This window comes from Crocuta crocuta, unplaced genomic scaffold (genome assembly GCF_008692635.1).
Source record: "Crocuta crocuta isolate KB4526 unplaced genomic scaffold, BGI_CrCroc_1.0 scaffold62, whole genome shotgun sequence".
NCBI classification, from domain to species: domain Eukaryota; kingdom Metazoa; phylum Chordata; class Mammalia; order Carnivora; family Hyaenidae; genus Crocuta; species Crocuta crocuta.
In genome coordinates, this window is record NW_027529173.1 from 6,709,311 (window position 1) to 6,733,904 (window position 24,594).

The 24,594-nt window shown below is 35.7% G+C and overlaps 1 protein-coding gene across 2 annotated transcripts in view; it reads left to right on the plus strand.

The window, feature by feature from the left end:
• The window catches only part of AGMO (alkylglycerol monooxygenase), a 330,508-nt gene that overhangs the window by 119,855 nt on the left and 186,059 nt on the right, over positions 1-24,594 (plus strand). For both annotated transcript variants that reach the window (XM_077757623.1, XM_077757624.1), the window contains one exon: positions 14,712-14,807. In XM_077757623.1, coding sequence (XP_077613749.1) covers positions 14,712-14,807 — 96 coding nt within the window. The remainder of the gene's footprint in view (positions 1-14,711; positions 14,808-24,594) is intronic.

A 24,594-nucleotide genomic window follows, 5' to 3' on the forward strand; every position in this document is an offset into this window, starting at 1 on the left:
AAAGGAGAGGAGTGCCTGGGTTAAGTGTTGGACTTCAGCTCAGGTCATGATCTCATGGTTCATGGGTTTGAGCCCCATATCTGGCTCTGTGCTGACAGCTCACTCGGAGCCTGGAGCCTGCTTTGGATTCTGTATCTCCCTCTCTCTCTGACCCTCCCCTGCTCACACTGCCTCTCTCTCTCAGAAATAGATTAAAAACATTAAAATTTTTTAAAAGAAGAAAGTGTTACTAAAGTGTAAGTGCATTCATCAATAAGCTATTTACTAACTGTAAATTATATTGTTACAGCATATGTACGCTTCATCATAGTTTGCAACACACTTTTAGATATCGTTTATTGAATACTTTCTGTGTTCCAGACAGTCTTTTAAGATTTCTTTACACATTAATTTACTTGACTTCATGGCATCTTTAAGAGATATAAATCATGTCTCTTAAAATGACAAAACTCATCATTTTAAAATGAATGTTATAATAGTATCTGTCTCTTGAGAAGTTTAAAAGAAGACCATGGGGGAAGGTAAGGGGTAAAAAGTTACAAACAGAGAGGGAGGGAGGAAAACCATAAGAGACTTTTAAATACAGAGAACAAACTGAGGGTAGATGGAGGTTTGGGGGAGAGGGGAAAGTGGGTGATGGGCATTGAAGAGGGCACTTGTTGGGATGAACATTGGGTGTTGTATGGAAGTCAATTTGACAATAAATTATATTAAAAAATAAATAAAGTGAAAATAAATAAAAATAAATAAAATGATGGAACTGAGCTCATAGTTCAGTTATAAAATTAGTAAAAGGAAGAGTTGAATTTGAACTCATTCAACCTGGCTGCAGGGTCCCCAATCTTATCTTCACACCAAATACTCTTTTATTTGCCTCTGTATTTTTTTTCACTTATATTACTATGCTAGATCTAGTATTGATATTATCAGGGAACCAAAAATCAGTGAGGTTAATTAACACAGCTAGTAAGTGACAAAGCCGCATATTTGAAACCATTTGCCTCATAACCAATAAAAATATATATACTGGCCTGTGTTCTAATCTAAACAGCAGCATAGGCAACAGAAATCTGTAAATCAGTGATGGTACAAATACATTAGCTGAAAGAGATATTAAAAAGAATCCAAGCCCCACCTGCTACATCACACACCTGTGTTATAGCTTGTATTAATTTCTTGGGGCTGCCCTGATAAAGTATAACAGGCTGAGTAGCTTAGAACAACAAAAACATGTTGTGTTATAGTTCTGGAAGCCAGAAGTCTGAAATCAAAGTGTTAACAGGGCTCTCGTCCCCTCTGGGAAGGTGATGTTCCATTACTCTCTCTGAATTTTCTAGGTTCTAATAGTTCCTTGACATTTGGAAGCATAAGGCCAGTCTGCATATGGTGGTCTCCCAGTCTATATCGAGATTTCTCTTTTTTTATTTATGTAAGGACACCAGACATTGGTTTAAGCCCCACCTACTCCATTATGAGCACATCTTAACTAATTATATCTGTTGAGAACTGTATTTCCAAATAAGATCACATTCTGAGGTAGGGTGTAGGATTTTAACCCATGAATTTTTGGGGGGACACAATTCAATATATAACATGCTCTAAGCAATATATAAGTGGAAAAGAAAGAATAGATATTTTTTCCATCTCTTTACACTTTGTGCTGGAACTCTGGGTGATTCAATGTGAAAGAAACTATGGCCTGTGTCACAGTTGGATAGCTCAACTGGCCTAGGGTTTGAGTGAATAAAAGGAACAGGCCTCTGTGGAGGGAGGGATACTGACTGTCCTCCCTTCTTAAGAAACAGCTTCATAATGCAAACTTTTATTATCCTGTACAAAATAGGCTAAACATGTGCCTGATTAAAATATTGATCTCAAAAGTCTTCATTACTCTCCTGAGTTATATATTTCTCTTTGCATAAAGATAACTCAAGCCTCCGGTGCTTACATTTTGGGGGAGAAAGCCTCCAAGAAAAGACACAGGTGTATTTGAAGTTGCTCCAGGAAATTAATGCAGTGAGTAAATTAATTATCTGAGGAATTATCAAAGGAGAATTTTTATCAGAGCATCACAGATTTCAGAACTAGAAGAGATCTGGGAGGCAAAATATTTAAATCATCTATTTCAAAAGCTACAAAATGAATCTCAGAGGACCCCACTGCATCATACAGCTTTGAACATTGCCGGTTTGAATTGGAGTCCAGACCTCTGACTCCCAAGTTTATGGTAACCTTTCTCCTGGTTTCATTTGTGCCATTCCTCTTATTAAGTCAATGCATTCAAAGCTACATATTAGTGAAAACCTAAGTACAGGTTCACACCTATTTATTGCCAGTATAAATCCCTTTTACAACCTCATATCATCTTGCCAAGGACACAAAATATGCTGAGTGGGTAAATGAGCATTGGGAATGCATCAGAAGCTGCTAACTTGAGGAGGGGAGTGAGCTAGAGGGTTTGCCACGTGGGAAATGAAACGCAGAGACTGTGAAATCAGATTGGATTTTTGTCTAGCATTTGTAGGTCTGTTAGAAGATAACGTAGATGGTCTAACGGTCTATAATGGTTAACTATCTGTAATAGGTCTTTCTAGACATTAAAATCAAAGAATATCACTAGTGGGTTTTTTTTTTTCATTTTCTTTGATTGTTTTGTAATATTCTTTTCATTAGTGCTGCTGCATACAGCAGATAAGTTGGTAGTTACTAAGGCAACAATGTATTATAGGACAAGTAACAAATGTCTTTGAAGAGAAAATTAATTTGTGAAATGAAAAGTACAATTAATCTTAGAGTGCTTTTCTTTGCTATTACTACAAAGATTAGGGTGGCACACCAGTCACTTAAAGTAGTTAAAGATGACAATTCAACTTTCAAGAATTCCTAACTATACTTTTTGTACTTTTTTAAAAGCTGTTTTTACCTTAGATTTACCATTACCCATCCAAAAAGAAATGTGATGTATGGAGAACTATTTTAAGTGAAGCTTATTTACTATATACTGAAATATGTGCTTTTGCATGCTATTTCCATCTCTTACTACGTGTCCTAATTGATACAATGGCTTAAACATGGTAGTCTTTCCAAATAATAAGTTGTGTCTAGATTCATAGATATTATGTTATATATAACAGTGTCAAGAAAAACACTTCATTTTCCTCCAGCGTTATTTGGATAAAATATGCAAATGCTACAGTTTATATTCAGAACATAGCTAGAAAGTACTAGAGAAATTAAAGAATGGGCCATGTCAAAGGGTTACAGGAGCCAACTTGAAAGAACACCTCATGGCCAAAATCTAGAACAACTTTAACAGTAAAATATATAATGTAGTATAGAGTTATAATCCAAAGTATAAAATAAGTATCTTTGAAATAAGCCCATACTGATAAAGATAAATGATTGAATAACTAGATAAATGGGGTTGAATATATGGGAGAGAAGTTCCTTTAAAGAATTCCAAAAGAATCCCAGATAGTATGCATAGATATTTCACCCCTTAACCCCTGCCTTTAGGAAATGGTGTTTAATGTCTCCCTTATGCAGACCCCCTTTGCGTGTGGACTGTATTGAGGGCCTTCTGTACAAAGAATAGAAAATGAATAAGTGACAACAAGGATGTAATGGGATGGATGGTAGCTACACTGGTGGTAAGCATAGCATAATATATAAACTTGTCAAATTACTCAGTTGTACATTTGAAGCTAAGGTAACATTGTGTGTCAAGTATATTCAAACAAACACACAAACAAAAAGAAAAAACAGCCACCAAAAAAAAAAAAAGAGAGAGAGAGAGACAAAAAGTGAGGTGGGGGTGGGAGGTAACTTTAAAATGGAGAAGCTTGGCAAACACAATCTCAGATAAAGTTTCATTGTCAGTGATATCTTGTTGATAGCAAGTAACCTTTGATAAGATGTGATAATATTGTCCTATTGAATGGCCCTTCAGCCCTTTGGGATTTGTCACAGATACCCATAGCACCAGACTAACCATGAGAACAGACAGACATTTGTTGAACCCAATTGAGGAACATTCTACAAAATACCTAACAAGTACTCTCAAAACTGTAATAATGAGACACTAGGGACATTTGAGCAACTTTTACAGATCAAAAGAGACTATAAGATGTAAAGACTATGTAATATCACATCCTGGATGGAATACTAAACCAGAAAAAAAAAATAGAGGGGAAAAAGCCTAGTAAAATCTAAACAAGATGTACAGTTTAGTAAGGAGTTTAGTTAATAATAATATATCAATCTGTTTCTTAGTTGTCGTCATGCAGCAGAATAATATGTTAAGGAAGGAGACTGGGTAGAGGATATGTAGCAACTCTCTGTACTATTTTTGCAACTCTTTTACAAATAAAAACTATTATAGAATAGAAAAATACAATTATATGTACATACCTACATTCTCATAGAGCCACTGTGGATGATATAATAACTCTATAAAAACTCCTTGGTTTTTAACCAACGAACCAAACAAAACCCCTTAGAACTTGCAGCAATAGCCATTGATTCCTGGGACCCCTAGAGCACGTAAGGAACAGTGATTCAGCCAAAATATCTTAAACTGATTCTAAGGTACCTCTTTATTTTTCCATTCTTAATCCCTCAATCCATCACCCATTCTTACCTTTCCAGAATGCCAGCTTGGAGCAGGCTAAATTGCTCTCTAGCTTTGACAAAGGAATTTCACAGACTCCTACTACATGCAGATGGAGTCAAAACCTGATTTCACTTCTGTCTCCAATCTCATCTTCCACAATTGTGTATTGTCACCTCATCTTCAATTAACAATTAATTTCATTCTCTAAATTACCATGTCATAGTGTCTTGATATGTCATTGCATATGCAGTTATGTCTGTCTGGAAAATTACTGTCCCTTTACTCCTGAATGTTAAATCCTACAAGACTCAATTCACTCCTTTCTTAGATGCCTTTCTAACTTTGCCTAGGTTGCTGTTTTGTTTTGTCTTGTCTTATAAAACACTTGCATATCTCTGTTATAGCGTTTATTATGTGCATTACTCCCTTTTGTGCCAGTCTGTAAACTTTAAAAGGTATTTTTCACTGCTATCTAGTATCTTTAAAGTGCCTGTTGCAGTCAGTGCTTAATAAATATATATTACCCGAATGAAAGAAAATTAAAAGAAGTTTTGTGGATGTCAAAATACATGAATCAAAGGAAATATTTCCCTGCATTAACTAGAGTAAGTCAAATGTGTGAAATAATTTAAATAATTTAAGTCTTTAAAAGATCACCAAAAATTAGAGCATAGGGAGAGTAACTTATTTACCTTTTTGAATAAAATATATTTTGACATATTTATTTCATATATGAAAGTACAGAATGAGAAAGAGTGATGTCTAGATTTAATGAGTTGAGTATTTCTCTTAAAAACATCATAAATAAAGTAGAAATGCACTTTATTTTTTTAGGCTTTCATTGGATACATTATTAGATTTTTATTTTCTTTTATAGTTTATTGTCAAGTTGGTTTCTATATAACATCCAGTGCTCATCCCAACAAGTGCCCTCATTCATGCCCATCCCCTCTTTTCCCCTCTCCCCACCCCCATCAACCCTCAGTTTGTTGTCAGCATTTAAGAGTCTCTTATGGTGTGCCTCCCTCCCTCTCCTTAACTATTTTTCCCCTTTCCCTCCCTCTTGATCCTATGTTAAATTTCTCCTTTTCCACATATGAGTGAAAACATATGGTATCTGTCCTTCTCTGACTGACTTATTTCACTCTGCATAACACCCTTGAATTCCATCCATGTTGCTACAAATGGCCAGATTTCATTCTTTCTCATTGCCATGTACTATTCCATTATATAGATAAACCACATCTTCTTGATCCATTCGTCCGTTGATGGACATTTAGGCTCTTTCCATGTTTTGGCTATTGTTGAGAGTGCTGCTATGAACATTGGGGTACATGTGCCCCTTTGCATCAGCAGTCCTATATCCCTTGTGTAAATTCATAGCAGTAAATGCACTTAGTTTAAGTGACTAGGTTGAGTAATTTATTTTTAACTCTGTAGTATCTCTCCATAATTAAAATTGTTTTAATTTTTAGGTTAGTATTAGAATCAATATAATAATGTCTAAAATATGTTCATAGCATATTAACAATCTAAAAAGAGGTAAATTTATCCATCAGAGGAAAGAAATATAGTTATAATATCCATTTATGATAACTTTTCTTACCATAAGTTAAGGAAGCTGTAAATATATGGTGATATTATTTTTTGAGCATAATAATTTAAAAATACATATTGATTACCTTTAAGAAACAGTAGGGGACAGTTTACCAGAAATAAGGAATTCTGAATCCCAGTCTTAACTCAGTTATTAAATAGTTTTGCCACTCTGAATCAAATGATTAATGTTTTCATCCTAGTGATCTTATACACGAAATGAGGTGATTGAGGGGTGCCTGGGTGGCTCAGTGGTTGAGCTTCCAACGTCAGCTCACATCATGGTCTCATAGTTCATGAATTCGAGCCCTGCACTAGGCTTACTGTTAGCAGCTCAGAGCCTGAAGCCTGCTTCGGATTCTGTGTCTCTTTCTCTCTGCCTCTCCCTCTCCCCACCCCCATGCTCGCTTGCTCGCGCGCTCTCTCTCTCTCTCTCTCTCAAAAACAAATAAACATTAAAAGATTTAGAAATGGGATAATTAATATTTTGCTCCATTTCCTATATTGTTATTTTGAAGACTACCTCAAATGATGAGGGAAATTCTTTGAGCTATAGCAAGTATGATTTACATATACAATATTGTTTTTATATTACATATAAGACTACAGAGGAACCATTAGTGAAATCTCAAATCTTTTATTACATCATACTTTCTGCCAAACTTCATAACAAACTTCATAAACATTTTTCAATATGTGACAGTTGGAATTATATAAAGATAAATGTGAACAAATAAAGACACAAAAACTAACTTTGATGTAATGCAGTCAAGTACACAGGAGATAAAATTCTCATAACTCTTATGTCACAGATGGTAAGCATACCTTGAACCACCCATGCAGTAAAGAAACAAAACATGTCTCAGGACTTTGTCTCAGAACTCCACGGCATTCCTCCCCATCCTCAACCAGCATTCAAAGACACCATAAAAGACAAAGTTCATGTCCACATATCCAATAAATGAAGCCCTTTGCTGTTTGTGTCTTGACTAGTTTCAAAGTCTTGATTCTAGCATGCGTCAGGAACATGGAATTATTCTGTAGTTTGCCAAAGTCATTTTAAAATTTAGTAATGATAAAATTATTATCTGTTGCTTGATGTTTCACTTTACAGAAATTTGATAGTCACTTGTAGGGTTTTTATGTTAGAGTATAAATAAGAAGACTCATAGTGAAGAGTTCTACATAAGAGAGCCTTATCTTGTTATTACTTTAAAAAATGTAAAATTGGCCCAATTATTCAACTCCTTTTACATGTTGTAATTGTTCTTATTTTGAGATGTGCATCCACTCATTTTTTTGGTTTTGTTTTGTTTTTGTTTTTCATATACGCTCTTGATTGGCAGAGCTGGTCAGGATGGCAAAGTTTGAGCATATGAAGAGAAATAAGTAAGACATGAGCTCTGCCCTTAAGGTACTAGCTTTCCTTAGCAGGATTCCAGTAAGGCAACAGCCACTGTAAATACAAGTTGTTAAGGTTTTGGAGAGAAGTATCTGCTTTAAGAACCATGGTGGGTCAAGGGGAGCATCACAGAAGAAATGCCTGAGCCCAGTCTGTAAGAAAAATAAAACTTTGCCCAAGAATGAGGTTGTAAATGGAACATTATATAGAAGGAACACATCACTAAAAACACAAAATTATGAAAAAATTAAAATAAACCTAGAGAATTGCAAGTAAAATGTATGATATATGTATTAGCTTCCTAGAGTTGCCTTAACAAAGTAGCAAAGACTCAGTTGCTTAGAAATCTATTGGACCAGATGCCTAGAGGCTAGAAAACTGAGGTCAAGGTACTGGTAGGGTTGGTTCCTTCTGAAGGCTCTGAGGATGAATCTGTTACATGTATGTCTTCTCACTTTAGGGTGGTTTGCTGGTGATTTTTGGTGTTCCTTGGCCTGGAGATTTATCACATCGATCTCTGCCTTCATCTTCACTTGGCATTGTTCCTGTGTTCATGCCTGTCTCTGTGTCCAGATTTCCCATTGAGAAGGAAACCAACCTGTAATATTGATTAGAACCCACTCTAATTACCTCATTTTACCTTGATTACCACCATAAAGAAACTATTTCCAAATAAGGTCACATTCTGATGTTCTGGGGGATAAGGCCTCATACATCTTTTGAGCAAACAAGATTCAAACCATAACATTTGAGTATGGCTGGAATATAGGATGTATAAGAAGGTGGAATGGGGAAAGAGCAAAAGGGATAAAAGCATAGTGATGGGGACAGAAAGATGGGCCTAGATTATTTAAAATAAGAACTTCCTATGTAAAAACACAAGTGCTTATTCCAAACATACAAATTAAGTAGATCTGTTTTAAAGATAGAGATCAGTGTTCTCTCTCTGCAATCAGAAAATTTGTTTCTATATCATGACTAATCTCCAATTTTAGAAATATGGAACAGTGTACTTAATTATTGCATCTTTAGTTCCTCAACTATGAAGGAGAATTTTTTTCTCTAATGTAGCATTATAAAAATAAAGAAGAATTATAGAAGTAAAGTTAAACTACTTTATTTTTTTATGTTTATTCATTTTTGAGAGGCAGAGACAGAGTGCAAGCAGGGGAGGGGCAGAAAGAGAGGGAGACAAAGAATCCGAAGCAGGCTCCGGGCTCCCAGCTGTCAGCACAGAGCCTGATGTAGGGCTCAACCCCACACATCATGAGATCATGACCTGAGCCAAAGTCATATGCTCAACCCATTGAACCATCCAGGAGCTCCCAACTACTTTGTGAAAATAAGATAGACATGAATCCTGTCGCTCAATTTCTTCTCTTCCATTTCTTTCAAAGTAATTTTACACCTCACTTTAACTGTTTCATCTAGCAGCTTACTTGCGGACAGCTCTCCTCTCTTGACCCTCGCTTTTTCTCACAGTTCGTCATGCCTCACGACTTTATTTCCTACTTCATCCAACCTGAAATGCATAATTTCTTTGAGCCTGGAAAACAGTCTGTCTCCTTCTGTTGCATTTGTCCTGAAATCTCCAAGCTGTGCTTGAATCCGGTTACCCACGTACTTCATTCCCACACCCAGCTTGCCGAGCTCCCGTGGGCGCCCTGGCAGCACCAGCTGGCAGCCTGTTGCCCCTCCATGCACGGCTTCCAGACAGAGCTGAGCAATCAGTGAGTGCTGCTCACCAAGCACTAAACATGAGCCTCTTCCCTACTTGGGAGATGACCTTCCAGAATTATGCAGTCCCTTCAAGGTCCCTTTTCCACTGATGCCCCTTGCTTTCAGCAGTGAACATATTTAAAACTTCATAGATAATGTGACTTTTTCTGTTTTTCCCTCACTCTACTTTCTCTCAGATATACTCATTGAGATTTGTGAATTCACAAGTGCACACACTTTCTTGTCTCTAGTTTTATAGAAAATGTTCACCTCTTTTTAGCAGGTCTTATTCGCAGATTGGTGACATTGCTTCTGTCTAAGTTCCTGTCCTGGATGTTGTCTGACCAACTACTCTTGGCATCTGTCCCTCTTCCTTTTAACTGGCTCCTTCTGAATATGCCAAAAATATATTTGTGTCTCTCATAGTAAAAAACAAAAACAAAAAAACAACAAATATAATCTTTTTCCTCATCTGTATGTTCTCTTGAAAGAATAGCCCCAGGGGGCACCTGGGTGGCTCAGTCCATTAAGCGTCTGATTCAGCTCAGGTCATGATCTCACAGTCTGTGGGTTTGGGCCCCTATTGGGCTCTGTGCTGACACCTTGGAGCCTGGAGCCTGCTTCAGATTCTGTGTTTCCCTCTCTCTCTGACCCTCCCCTAGCTCGCACAAAATAAAATAAAATAAAGATATATATATATAGATATCTATATATATATAGATATATAGATATAGATATATAAAAGAAAGAAAGAAAGAATACCCCCAGCTCTCTCCTTCCTTGTTTTCAGAAAAAAAAAGAAGTAAATAATCCCTACCTCCATTTCATCACCTCCTTTGAATTATTTTTAAACTTAGTGAGGTCTGGATTTCAGGCCTGCTTCTCCACTTATCCAAACCTGCAAATCCAGTGTTATTTTTCAATTCAGTTCATATTTGCACAACATATTTGCTTACTCATAGCTTCCTTGGGGTGAATCTCAAGGCCTCCAACACAGCATTCCCCAAGTTGAAATTTATAAACCTCTTATTCGTCCTGTCTGCTGTCTTGGCAAACAGTATCACCCCACACACAAGCCACAAATCTGGAGGTCTTCTGTAACTCTTCTGTCCCTCTCATCTCCTATGTTTAAATAGTTACCAAAGCCTTAGATTTCTTGCATGTATTCCACCCTTTAATCCCCATGACTATTCCTGTGGTTAAATGTGTGTGATTTTTCCACTGGGCCAGTAAACTAGATTTCAAAGTTATTTTTATATTTCTCACAAGCTTAAAAAAATTTAACTGCTCTCTCATGATCTAGGATAAATCTATTTCCTTAGAATGTCATTAAAAGTCTCCTCTCCTAGTTTTGACCAACATCTAAACTATCTTTTGTTTTTTTCTTTCATTTGGATGTGATGGTAAGAAAGACTTACCAGAGACTTTCTGAGGAAAGCCATATATTGTTTCGTCAGAAATTGCATATGCTCCCATGTACACAAACTCATGCTTTGTTGTAGTGATGTCAAAGGAGTTCACAAACTCCCTTAGATCTGTCCATGAACCCTGTGGTCCAATTCAATCTCTTGACACACTCTCCAGCACTTTCAGCAAGGCTGAGATACTTATAGTTCCTCTTAGTGTCCTGCTTCATGACGCCCTTCACACAACCCCAAGCTGCTCCATTCACAAGATGGGTGGAATAAAACCCCCTCATCTTCTGTCTATTAACAAAGGTCACCTGTAGGCCTGTCCCTATTCTCTCTTCACACATATATGTCTGGGTTATCTTTCTCCTTCAAGAACCTGTTGTATATGACTTCAACTAAAAGGCAATAAAATAACCTAGGGTAGACAGTCAAATTTAAGAGGTTTGCAGTCAGAATGACATGGGATGAATGCATGGCAGAATGGATGTATTTGGTAAACAGTGTAATGTTCCCTGACACAGGTACTTAGATTTTAACTTTGAGGAAGCAGAATTTTTTTTTCTCCCAAATTAGTATCATTTCAGGCTTTATTATGGAACTGACACTTAAGTTGGTTTTAAAAACTACAGAAGATTTGGGAATATGAAGATTTGAGGTATAGAAGATGAGGGAGGAATTATAGACTTGGGCATCTACTTAGCTGCTTTCCATTTTAGAAATTAGAAACTTGTGGGGCGCCTGGGTGGCTTAGTCGGTTAGACTTTCGCTTAGGTTATGATCTCGCGGTTCGTGGGTTCGAGCCCCGCGTCGGGCTCTGTGCTGACTGCCAGCTCAGAGCCTGTTTCAGTCTGTGACTCCCTCTCTCTCTGACCCTCCCCTGCTCGCGCTGTCTCTCTCTCTCTCCTAGAAATAAATAAAACATTAAAAAAAAAAAGAAATTAGAAACTCGATTGTACATTAGATTCTACTTATAGTACTATATTAATCACAAGAAATTAACTTTCATGTGGTTCATGAGACTTACTCCCTGACTTCTTTCTTTCTTTCTTTCTTTCTTTCTTTCTTTCTTTCTTTCTTTCTTTCTTTCTTTCTTTCTTTCTCTCTCTCTCTTTCTTTCTATTTCCTTCCTTCCTTCCTTCCATCCTTCCTTTCTTTCTTTTTTCTGTTAATGTTTATTTATTTTTGAGAAAGAGATAGAGTGCGAGCAGGGGAGGAGCAGAGGGAGAAGGAGACACAGAATCCAAAATAGGCTCCAGGCTCTGAGCTGTAAGCACAGAGCTTGGCCGATGTGGGGCTTGAACCCACAAACTGAGATCATGACCTGACCAAAGACGCACTCTCAACCGACTTAGCCATTCCAGGTGCCCCAATATATTTATTGTCAAGTTGGTTTCCATACAACACTCAGTGCTCATCCCAACATGTGCCCTCCTCAGTGCCCATCAGCCCCTGTCTCCCACCCCCCATCAACCCTCAGTTTGTTCTCATTATTTGAGTCTCTTATGGTTTGCCTTCCTCCCTCTGTGTAACTTTTTTCCCCTTTCCCATCCCCCGTGATCTTCTGCTAAGTTTCTCAAGATCCACATATGAGTGAAAACATATGGTATCTGTCTTTCTCTGACTTATTTCACTTAGCATAATACCCTCCAGTTCCATCCATGCTGCTGCATATGGCCAGATTCTATTCTTACTCATTGCCAAGTAATATTCCACTATATAGATAAACCACATCATCTTGATCTAGTCATCAGTTGATAGACATTTAGGCTTTTTCCATGATTTGGCTATTGTTGAAAGTGCTGCTGTGAACATTGGGGTACATGTGCCCCTATGCATCAGCACTTCTGTATCCCTTGGATAAATTCCTAGCAGTGCCCCAATGTATTTTTATTTCTTATTTTAAGTTTCCTTTTTTGGAATTCATGCTGAACTCATTTTTCCAGTTTTCTGATAATTATATTTACTGATTTAAAAGATTTGAGACATTGGTTCATCAAATGTGTTTTTAGGAAACCTAGTCCTGTGGGAAATTCCTTACGAAAATATTCAGTAGGGGAGCCTAGGTGACTCAGTTGGTGGTTAAGCATCCAACTCTTGATTTAGGCTCAGGTCGTGATCTCACGTTTCTTGAGTTGGAGCCTGTGTTGTGCTCTGTGCTGACAGAGTGAAGCCTGCTTGGGATTCTCTTTCTCTCCCCATCTCTGTCTGCCGCTCCCCAACTCATGTTTTCTCTCTAAATAAATAAAGAAAGAAAGAAACTCAAAAAAAGTATTTAATGGGCTAACACACTTGTGATTCACATTAGTATGGTAAAGGTTCTGAGAACTTCTGTGTTAAAAAAATTTAACTTGTGTTACTCAGCACTTCACAATTTATTTGAACTTAGAATTTCTTTTTCCATAATAGCTGTTATCTCAAAGGACTATTTCTTCACAATTTGGGGAATTATAATGAACTATAAATATTCACCTGGATGCACTCTATTTCTGATTAAACTATTTATTAAGGATCCAACCTAGGTTGTTTTACATTTTTATTCACACATCCAAGATTCCAAAATAGTCCTTAATTTAAATTACTTAAGTATTAGGTTATATATGTGTTTCAAATATTTTTTATTAAGCTGTTGCAAGAGAATTATTTGAATATATTTTTAATAAGTCAAAACAGACTATCACAAATCTTTTGAAACCAGAGCATGGCTAGGTCTCTCTCACATGGTTTTCTTCTTCACCATTCTTGTGAGAAAACTAAAGCGTCGAGGTGTTTGAGAACTTTGTTTACATACTCCGTGATGTTAACATCATCGGATGTAGATGCAAGACTTAAAATGGATGTCTTGCAAAAGAGCCCAGTATTCTTCTGTTGCTCATCAGTCCAATCTGTTCTTTAATAATCCATTTATAAATAATAAAACTGATCCTGCTTGTGAAGACAGCTGAGATTTTTTATGACTTGAGGTTCAAAACAAAAATGGGAAGTGTTTATGTAAATGTCCAGTTTTAAATGCACAATCACAACTAAACACAGTTGAAATGCTACTGGCCTAATTGAGAACAAAAGCACTAACAATCATTTAGAAATAAAATTGTAATATTCAGAAGAAGTGTTTTTAAAATAGCTAATTTTCTGGAAATATTAATGCTAGAAAATCTAGCATGTAAAGTAAAAGTAATATTCTTCTTATTCTTGTTTGTTTAGCATGTCATTTAATTGAATGATTTTTCACAACATGAAATCACTCTTGGAGATCAAAGTCATTAGAAAAACACAGCAGATTGTGCTGATTAGTAGATTCTATCCAGTTCTGCGGTTTAAGCATAAGTTGTTTTTCTAAGGCAAAGACATTTCCGTCTGTGAAGAAATATGGACCTTTAAAATTTGTTTCCACTGTGGCATCATATCATGGCTTCTTCCTCACCAGCTTTGAAAAATTTAAGACATATTGTGCTCTCAATCAACAACATAAACCATATTTGAAAGAGAAAATTTCTTATATGAAGTTACCTTTTAAAATACAATTTCATTTTATTACTCAGCATGCCAAGCTATGGCATGTATTATGATACAGTTTGGGAGCTATCAGCATATAAAGGTACAGGATCCTTCCCTACCCCCCTGCCCCCTACTAAAGTGAGTATCTTTGTGTATAAGAAAAACTTCTTTACTTCCAGGAAACACATCTTACCTTTTCAAGGTTAGGGAAATAACAGACCACGTATGCTATTTTAATTAGACAATATCAAATACAAACTGGTGGACTTAGCTCTGACATGTCTATAACTATCAATTTGTGGAAAATTAATGTTGCAAAGTCAAATGTGGCAATAAAAATACACAGAATAAGGTGTATTTGCTAAAGAAGAAGATGTATTTGTGAAGTTTATACTCATAACGTTCAATCATTAGTAAAAGTATATTTCATGTTGAGTAATAAGATATACAAATTTTTAAATTTTTAATTTTTCAGATATTCTACTCTCCCTTGGCCCTCTTCATACCACCTTCAGTGTATGCTGTTCATCTTCAGTTCAATCTTCTCTACCAATTTTGGATCCACACAGAGGTGATTCTTTTGTTTTGTTTGTTTTGTTTTATACCTAAATAGTTAGCCTGAAGCAATGTCCTGGAAATCCACTAACAGCTGATTTATTGTGTAAGAAAAATCTTTGTCTGCCTTCTTTAAGGAGAAACATCTGTTCTTTTTTATTCCTTTTTATTGAATATATATTGCAAAGCTTATAAGAAGCAATGAGGCCAGTTGGTCTCAATTAAATAAAACAATTTTTTGAACTATTAAGTACCAAAACATTCTAATACTACATTCAATACAATATCTTCCTGTATTACAGTTTATTAAACATTGTTTACCCAAAGATGTTGAAATGCATTTCAATTTAAAGATATAAATTTACACATATATAATAATTTTTACATATTTATGAACATATATAAATAAATGTAATTTTATTTTATGTAAATGTTATTTAAAATATTTATTTTATAGTATAACTTATTATATAATAATAAACAATATTTAACTGTAAATATATAATATTGGTACATTTTTATTTACATATTTATACATATGCACATACATATATCAATCAGTAGGAACTCTTTGAGAAAAAGTTTAATGCTTAAAGAAATTATGAAAACTCTTTTGATTGGAAATCCTGCTTTAATTTGAGAGGTAAGGATTTATTTATAGAAGGTTCAATACATTTAACTTTTTTTCCCTCCAGAAAAGTGAGCAAATATAATTTCTTGGGTTATCTATGGTATCTCAAATTGTCAGATTTGAATGTTTGCAGATAGATCATTAAGCAACTGATTGTTTTATGAACTATTGTACTCTTCTGGTTATTAAATACCAAAATTCACAGACCCAGAAAAACTTTTGCTTATGCAGAAGTTTTGCTTATGCACATGAGAATCTTTTCAAGTATTTGGTATTGGTTGGAAGTGTTTTGAAGTTCCATAGGAAACACATTGACAGGTGTTGGAGCTGGTTGAATACTGCGAATCACAGCTGCATTAGATACCAAAGCTTGATACAACAAAGTGCATTATTTCATTAATTTGCAGTATTTCATGCTACTGATTTACTTGGAATAAAGAGACTGTTATTATGGCTTTGGACATATGTGACATTATTTGAAGATCTGTGGTGAAACAGCATTGCATTTTATGGCAGTTGACATACATCAAATAGTCAATACTACAACTGTCTGAAAGAGTTGTTGAGGCCAATTCTGACTGTAGAGGTCAAAGACCAAATTTGTTTAAATCAGTAGAGGAAAGCTTTCTGATGATTTACATGGAGGGGTTAAAGGAGAATTACATTTTTATGGCAGCTCTGCTCCAGGTCAAGCCATGTATTGGGTCAGGTATTAGTTTGAATACAGAACAATGGTGCCTAAGTAACTTCCGCCTTTTCCTGTGTCCCTCTGAGAGGTTTCTGAGCTTGAGTTCCATCTCAGTATGTAAAGAAGCACTAGAGGAAAGCCTCTGGTGAAACGTTTCTTTTATGCTCAGAACCTCCACATGGCTTCCTTTCTAAACTCAAAACTAATGCATTACTTTTCACTTGTGCAATACTTCAGAGTTTTGAAAGAACTATATCATGCATAATTTCTACAATTGAGCTGCACAGGCAGCAAGAACACACTTTCTGAAATTAAGGTTTGTCTTTTGAAACTTTAGTTATCAGGTGTGAACACATTTGTAAGATTTTTTTACAGCTGTGCATTTAATTACATGTATTATTATAGACAGCATACTACCATTTGTTTAAATAAAGCCAAGAGATTTGTAACAGTGGCTGCTTCTGAAGAGAATAGCAAGTGAAATGGAGAGCTGGTGTGGGGAGAAGACTTAAGTTAAAAAAAAAAAAATGCTTGTCCTAGTTTTTCAAAGTTCAATTCACAGAAACAATAGTCCATTCACAGAAACAAGACTCAAGAAATGACACTGGTAGCCAAAGAGCCCTGAATATTCCTGAATGGAGTTTGGATTCATTCAGTTGTTTCACTGCTACTAACATCCATAAAATCAGTTTCACTCGAGGGGGATTTGGTCGTAAGGAGGTATTGATTTTCTAAAAGTGAGGACAGGTTCATTCACTTCAATTAGGTTAGGATAAGAGAAAGTAAAAAAAAAAAAAAAAAAATTAAACATACTTTTGAAAGATTGTATAAGAAAGAAAAAAATAGATCATAAAACAGACTGAAGGGTTTTAAGTGAAATTTTCTGTTTAATTTTGGATTGCTTTGATGGAGAAATAACATTGTCTGTCCACTTACTCTTTTCTGAAAGGTATAAAACCTTCTTCTACAAACTGTACTCTGTTGTTTAATTTTTGTGTACCTTTTTGTTTATTATTCATTTATACAAAGTGGCTACAGTACATAGTCAGTTATATTCTTTTCTTTTGAGTTTACTAAAGGCAAGTAGAAAAACTTATTATTTAATACATGTTTTAAAGTGAATAACTGTGCCACGTTGTAATTTTTTGATGTTTTAGATGATATTTGGATATTAGATGATTTACACAGTATAATAATAATAGTAACATGTACTACCTTATCATTATTTATTATTTTTTATTTATTATCATTGTCATGTACACATCAGTTGGTGCTTTGGCAAAGAAATAAAAAAGAGAAATAATTCTTTGGTATTAAATATTTGAAACTTTATGACTCAGTGATTTTTAGTGCTAAACTGAAGCCCTTAAATGGAATATGGTAGAGTTACAGACAAAAAGAGCAACCTTTTTATGGACTGATATGGACAGATATCCAAAAAACAAAGGTACATTAAAAAGTATATTATTTTATATTAAAAAAGGAAAACAACTATGTGTTTTATATGTTCACATATGCATAAAATGTCTCTCGAAGTGTACATGAGTAACCAACTCTTTTCCTAGGGGAGAGATATTTGGGGTGTCTAGGAGATAAAAAAATGAGAATGAGATATTAATATTAAGTTTAGTCTTTCTAAAAACTTTATTTATTTACTGCTGGAGAGAGGCAGAAAGAGGGAGAGAGAGAATCCCAAGCAGGCTCTGCACTGCCAGCACGGAGATGGATGGAGGGCTCAAACTCATGAACCATGAGATCATGACCTAAGCTGACATCTAGAGTCAGATGCTTAACTGACTGAGCCACCCAAGTGCCCTTCAAGCCTTTATTTTTTTATTGAGTTATTTGCCTAAGTGACTTGGAATTCTTTATGAATTCTGAGTATAAAGCAATGTCAGATACATGTATATCTATTGTATTTCCTCAGTCTGTAGCATGCTTTTTCATTTTCTTTGCGAATTCTTTTGAAAAGTATTGAAATTTTAATTTAAACGATTAATTTATCTTTTTTAATGGCTAGGTGGATTTTTAATTTTTTTTGTATTTTCTCTAAGAAGTCTTTTTTTTATCACTAATTTTCAAAGAAATTATCCTATGGCTTCTTTTGGGAATTTTTGGGTTTTAATTTTATTTTTGGATCCATGATATACTTAAGTAAACTTTAAAATGTGGTATTTGGCGGGTGCCTGGGTGATTTTGTCGCTTAAGTGTCTGACTTTGGCTCATGTCATGATCTCCTGGTCTGTAAGTTGGAGCCCTGTGTCAGGATCTGTGCTGACAGTTTAGAGCCTCTCTCTCTGTCCTTCCCTGCTCATGCTCAGTCTCTTTCTTTCAAAAATAAATAAACATTAAAAAATTAAAAAAAAAAAAAAGAATATGGTATTTGGTAGGGGACAAAATTAGTTATTTTTATGAATACCTACTTACGTTACTACCCTTTAGAGACTTTCTTTTAGCCATTGGATTGCCTAAGTCCTTTAAAAAAATTTACCAGATGTGGTTAGCTCTAATTTTAGACTTCTGTTCTCTTCCATTGATTTATACCAATCCAAGGATTTATAGCAATCCTTCACTTTCTTGGTTACTACAGCTTTATAGGAAGAATTATTTGTACAATTGTAAATTAGTTTGTTTAAAAATTCTCCAGGATTTTTTTGGGGGTGCCTGGGTGGCTTAGTCGGTTAAGCGTCCGACTTTCGCTTAGGTCATGATCTCGCGGTTTGTGGGTTTGAGCCCCGCGTCGGGCTCTGTGCTGACTGCCAGCTCAGAGCCTGGAGCCTGTTTCAGAGTCTGTATCTCCCTCTCTCTGACCCTCCCCTGTTCACGCTGTCTCTCTCTATCCTAGAAATAAATAAAAATATTTTTTAAAAAATTCTCCGGGATTTTTTAATCGATAATTATGTAATCTTTGAATAATTTTATATATTTCTTTTCTTTATATCAAATACAGTATGTCTTTGTAGGGTTTTTATTTTGCCTCATTTAGATTTCACAGGTAATGTATTTTATGTCAAGTTTTGAAAAAATAAATGGCCATTATTTCCTTAAATAGTATATCTCTACCTTTTCTATCTTCTCTCTTGAGACTCAAAATATCTACATGTTTATTATACTATTTGATATTGGTTCATATCAGCATTGTTCTGTTATTTTTAGAATTTCACTTTCTTATTTAGATTGGATAATTTCTATTAATTTGTCTTCAGGTTTAATTACCTTTCTATCTGCTCTCTCTAATGTGCTTTTAAGTCCATTCAGTGGATTTCTCACATCAGATATTATGCTTTAAGTATTAGAATTTCCATTTTTATTTATAAATAGTTTTTATTTCTCTGTTTTAATTGTCATTCATTATGACTGTCTTTTCCTTTAAGTCTTAATTATAATTATTTTAAAACTCTTATCTGCTAATTCCAATATCTACTTCAGTTGACTGTTATTTTTCTTGTTATGGACCACATCTTCCTTTGTTTTTGTATATCTAGTAAATTATTTTTATTATTGTTACATGCCAGTCTCCATGGCACATTTGTTGTAGGGACTTTAGATTCTGTTATATTCCTCTGACCTTTTCTTACTTTTATAGGAGGAGGCACTGATATAATTAACTAATTATCTTGTGTTTTTGGAGGTTTTGATTTATACTTTGATAGGACATGGGTCTTTTAGTATGGTCTTTAGTTATGGGGCATATTTTTTTATCCTTGGTAGTCTTTATCTTAGGGCAAGAGCTATCTTTTTTGGATTTAATGAAATGCCTGAGGTGTTGACAAAATCACTTTAAAAGTCACTTTAAAAATTTCCATTCTTTTACCAGCATGAGGCATCAGTGTAAATCATTGTCAGCAATTTTCTAGCTTTTTACCTTCCTGGCTTTTCAGCAAGTTCTTTAGTGCCTCTTCCTATGCATGAATATTTGCATGAATGTTACAAGAATCAGCCAAGAGTCTTAATTCAAGATTCAGGAGACTTGTGTTCAAATATCATGGCTTCTCCCTCTCCAGATCCTTTCTTTATAGGAGAGAAACCTTTTGGTTTTCAGTCACTCTTGCAGTCTCAAATTTTGATTTCTGATCCTAGCTGGATGAGACTAGCACTTTCTCTTTCAGCTCCTCCCATTCTCACCCCCTTCTCCTTGCATTCAGGACATGCCTTAGGGCAGTTATTGTATAAGAATCCTACTAAGCCGACTATATTCACTACGCACAAACGCTGCCGTCATAGATCTGGTTTGTAATCTATGAGGAAAACAAGTTCTTCTCATTGGCAACACCATACTCATATAAGTGTCTCAATCAGATTTTTTTTTTCTTCTGGGGACATATATATATGACACACCTGTAGAGTGAGCACCAATAGAGATTAGAGTGTAAGAGAACTGCAAGAATGCAATGTGCAGAATTAGAAAGCTTAAGAGAGATGTTTTGATTTTTATTTCCCTGATGAGGAGGGATGCTGAGCATCATTTCATGTGTCTGTTGGCCATCTGGATGTCCTCTTTGGAGAAGTGTCTGTTCATATCTTCTGCCCACATCTTCACTGGATTGTTTGTGTTTGGGGTGTGGAGTTTGGTGAGTTCCTTATAGATTTTGGATACTACTCCTTTTTCTGATATGTCATTTGCAACTATCTTTTCCCATTCCATAGGTTGATTATTAGTTTTATGGATTGTTTCCTTTACCGTGCAGAAGCTTTTAATCTTGATGAGGTCCCAGTAGTTCATTTTTGCTCTTGATTCCCTTGCCTTTGGGGATGTGTCAAGTAAGAAATTGCTGTGGTGGAGGTCAAGGAGGTTGTTTCCTGCTTTGTCCTCTAGGGTTTTGATGGTTTCCTGTCTCATATTCAGGTCCTTCATCCATTTTGAGTTTATTTTTGTGTATGGTGTGAGAAAATGATCCAGTTTCATTCTTCTGCATGTTGCTGTCCAGTTCTCCCAGCACCATCTGTTAAAGAGGCTGTCTTTGTTCCATTGTATACTCTTTCCTGCTTCGTCAAAGATTAGTTGGCTGTACATTTTGAGTGCAAATCTGAGTTCTCAATTCTGTTCCATTGCTCTATGTGTCTGTTTTTGTGCCAACACCATACTGTCTTGATGATGACAGCTTTGTAGTAGAGGCTAAAGTCTGGGATGGTGATGCCTCCCGTTTTGGTTTTCTTCAAAATTACTTTGGATATTTGGGGTCTTTTGTGGTTCCATACAAATTTTAGGATAGTTTGTTCTAGTTTTGAGAAGTATGCTGGTGCAATTTTGATTGGGATTGCATTGAAGGTGTCCATTGCTTTGGGTAGTAATGACATTTAACTATATTTATTCTTCCAATCCATGAGCATGGAATGTTATTCCATTTCTTTGTGGCTTCTTCAATTTCCTTCATAAGTTTTCTATAGTTTTCATCATACAGATCTCTTGTATCCTTGGTTAATTCCTAGGTATTTTATGGTTTTTTTGCAATTGTGAATGGGAACAGTTTCTTGATTTCTCTTTCTGTTGCTTCATTGTTGGTGTATAAAAATGCAACTGATTTCTGTAGGTTGATTTTGTATCCTGCAACTTCTTCTTTGCCAGTTCTGATGCCTTTTTTTCCTTTTGTTGTTTGATGGCTGATGCTAGGACTTCCAGCACTATGTTAAACAACAGTGGTGAGAGTGGATATCCCTGTCGTGTTCCTGATCTCAGGGGGAACGCTCTCAGTTTTTCCCCGTTGAGGATGATGTTAGCTGAAGGCTTCTCATAATGGCTTTTATGATGTTTAAGTAAGTTCCTTCTATCCCAACTTTCTCTAGAATCTTTGTTAAGAAGGGATGCTGTATTCTGTCAAATGCTTTTTCTGCATCTATCCACAGGATCATACGGTTTTTATCTTTTCTTTTGTTGATGTGATGTATCACATTGATTGATTTGCGAATATTGAACCAGCCCTGTAACCCAGGAATGAATCCCACTTGATCTTGGTAAATAATTCTTTTTATGTGTTGTTGAATTCGATTTGCAAGTATCTTGTTGAGGATTTTTGCATCTGTATTCATCAGGGATATTGGCCTGTAGTTCTCTTTTTTTTGCTGGATTTCTGTCTGGCTTGGATTTCAAAGTGATGCTGGCTTCATGAAATGAGTCCGGAAGTGTTCCTTCAATTTCTATTTTTTTGGAATAGCTTGAGAAGAATGGGTATTAACTCTGATTTAAATGTCTGGTAGAATTCCCCAGGGAAGCCATCTGGTGCAGGGCTCTTATTTGTTGGGAGATTTTTGATAACTAATTCAATTTCTTCACTAGTTATGGGCTGTTCACATTTTCTATCTCTTCCCGTGTGAATTTTGATAGTGAGTGTGTGTTGAGGAATTTGTCCATTTCTTCTAAGTTGTCCAATTTGTTGGCATATCATTTTTCATAGTATTCCCTTATAATTGCTTGTATCTCTGAGGCGTTGGTTGTAATAAGTCCATTTTCATTCATGATTTTGTCTATTTGAGTGCTCCCTCTTTTCTTTTTGAGAAGCCTGGCTAAAGGTTTGTCAATTTTGTTTATTTTTTTCAAAAAACCAACTCTTGGTCTCATTGATCTGTTCATCTGTTTCTTTGGTATCTATATTGTTTATTTCTGCTCTGATTTTTATTATTTCTCTTCTCCTACTGGGTTTGGGGTGCTCTTGTTGCTCTCCCTCTCCTTCCATTAGGGGCTGTTAGATTTTGCACTTGCACGTTTTCTAATTTCTTGAAATAGGCCTGGAATGCAATGTACTTTCCTCTTAGGACTGCCTTTGCCGCATCCCATAGAGTTTGGATTGTTGTATTTTCATTTTCATTTGTTTCCATATATTTTTAAATTTCTTTCCTAGTTGCCTGATTGGCCCATTCATTCTTTAGTAGGGTGTTCTTTAACCTCCATGTTTTGGAGGTTTACAGACTTCTTCCTGTGATTGATTTCAAGTTTCATAGCGTTGTGATCTGAAAGTGTGCATGGTATGATCTCAATTCTTTTATATTTATTGAAGGCTGCTTTGTGTCCCAGTATGTGATCTATCTTGGAGAATGTGCCATGCGCACTTGAGAAGAAAGTGAATTCCATGGCCGCAGGATGTAGAGTTCTAAATATATCTGTCAGATCCATCTGGTCCAATGTGTCATTTAAGTCCATTGTTTCTTTAGTGATTTTCTGTCTGCTTGACCTATCCATTACTGTAAGCGGAGTATTAAAGTCCCCTGCTTTTGGCACATTCTTATCTATAAGATTGTTTCTGTTTATGATGAATTGTGTTATATACTTAGGTGCTCCCATATTTGGCACGTAGACATTTATAACCATTAGTTCTTCCTGATAGATAGACCCTATAATTATTATATAATGCCCTTCTTTGTCCCTTGTTACTGTCTTTAACTTAAAGTCCAATTTGTCTGATATAAGTATATAAGTATAGCTACTCTAGCTTTCTTTTGACTTCCAGTAGCATGATATATATTTCTCCATCCCCTTACTTTTAATCTGAAGGTGTCCTCCAGTCTAAAATGTGTTTCTTGTAGACAGCAAATAGATGGATTTTGTTTTTTTATCCATTCTTCTACCCTATGCCATTTGATTGGAGCATTCAGCCCATTTACATTCAGTGTTATTATTGACATGTGGGTTTAGAGTCATTGTGTCCTTTGTGGGCTTCATGCTTGTGGTGGTGTCTCTAGCATCTTGCGTTTCTTGCAACATTTCCCTCATAGAGTCCCCCTCAGGATTTCTTGTAGGGCTGGTTTATTGGTGACAAATTTCTTTCAAGTTTTGTTTATTAGGAAAGACTTTTATCTCTCCTTCTATTCTGAATGACAGGCTTGCTGGATAGAGGATTCTTGGCTGCATATATTTTCTGGTCATCACATTGAAGATTTCCTACCATTCCTTTCTGTCCTGCCAAGTTTCAGTAGATAGGTCTGTAACCACTGTGATAGGTTTCTCTTTGTATGTTAGGGCCCTTTTCTCACTAGATGCTTTCAGAATTCTCTCTTTGTCCTTATATTTTGCCAGTTTCACTGATATGTCGTGTGGAAGATCAATTCATGTTACGTCCGAGGGGAGTTCTCTGTGCCTCTTGAATTTCAACATCTACTTCCTTCCCCACGTTGGGGAAGTTCTCTGCTTTAATTTGTTCAAGAACTCCTTCAGCACCGTTCCCTCTCTTCCTCTTCTGGGATTCATATGATACCGATATTGTCCTGTTTGATTGTATCGCTGAGCTCTCGAACTCTTCTTTCATGTTCCTGGATCAGTTCATCTCTTTTTTTCTCAGCTTCCCATTTTTCTATAATTGTGTCTGCTAAATCACTTATTCTCTTTTCTGCCTCTTCAGTCCGTGCATTGGACGCCTCCATTTTATTATGTATCTCATTAATAGCATTTTTTAATTCATCGTAACTATTTTTGAGCTCCATAGTGTTTGTAGCAATAGTTTCTCTGATATCTTCCATGCTTTTTTCATGTCCAGTGATTAATTTTATGACTGT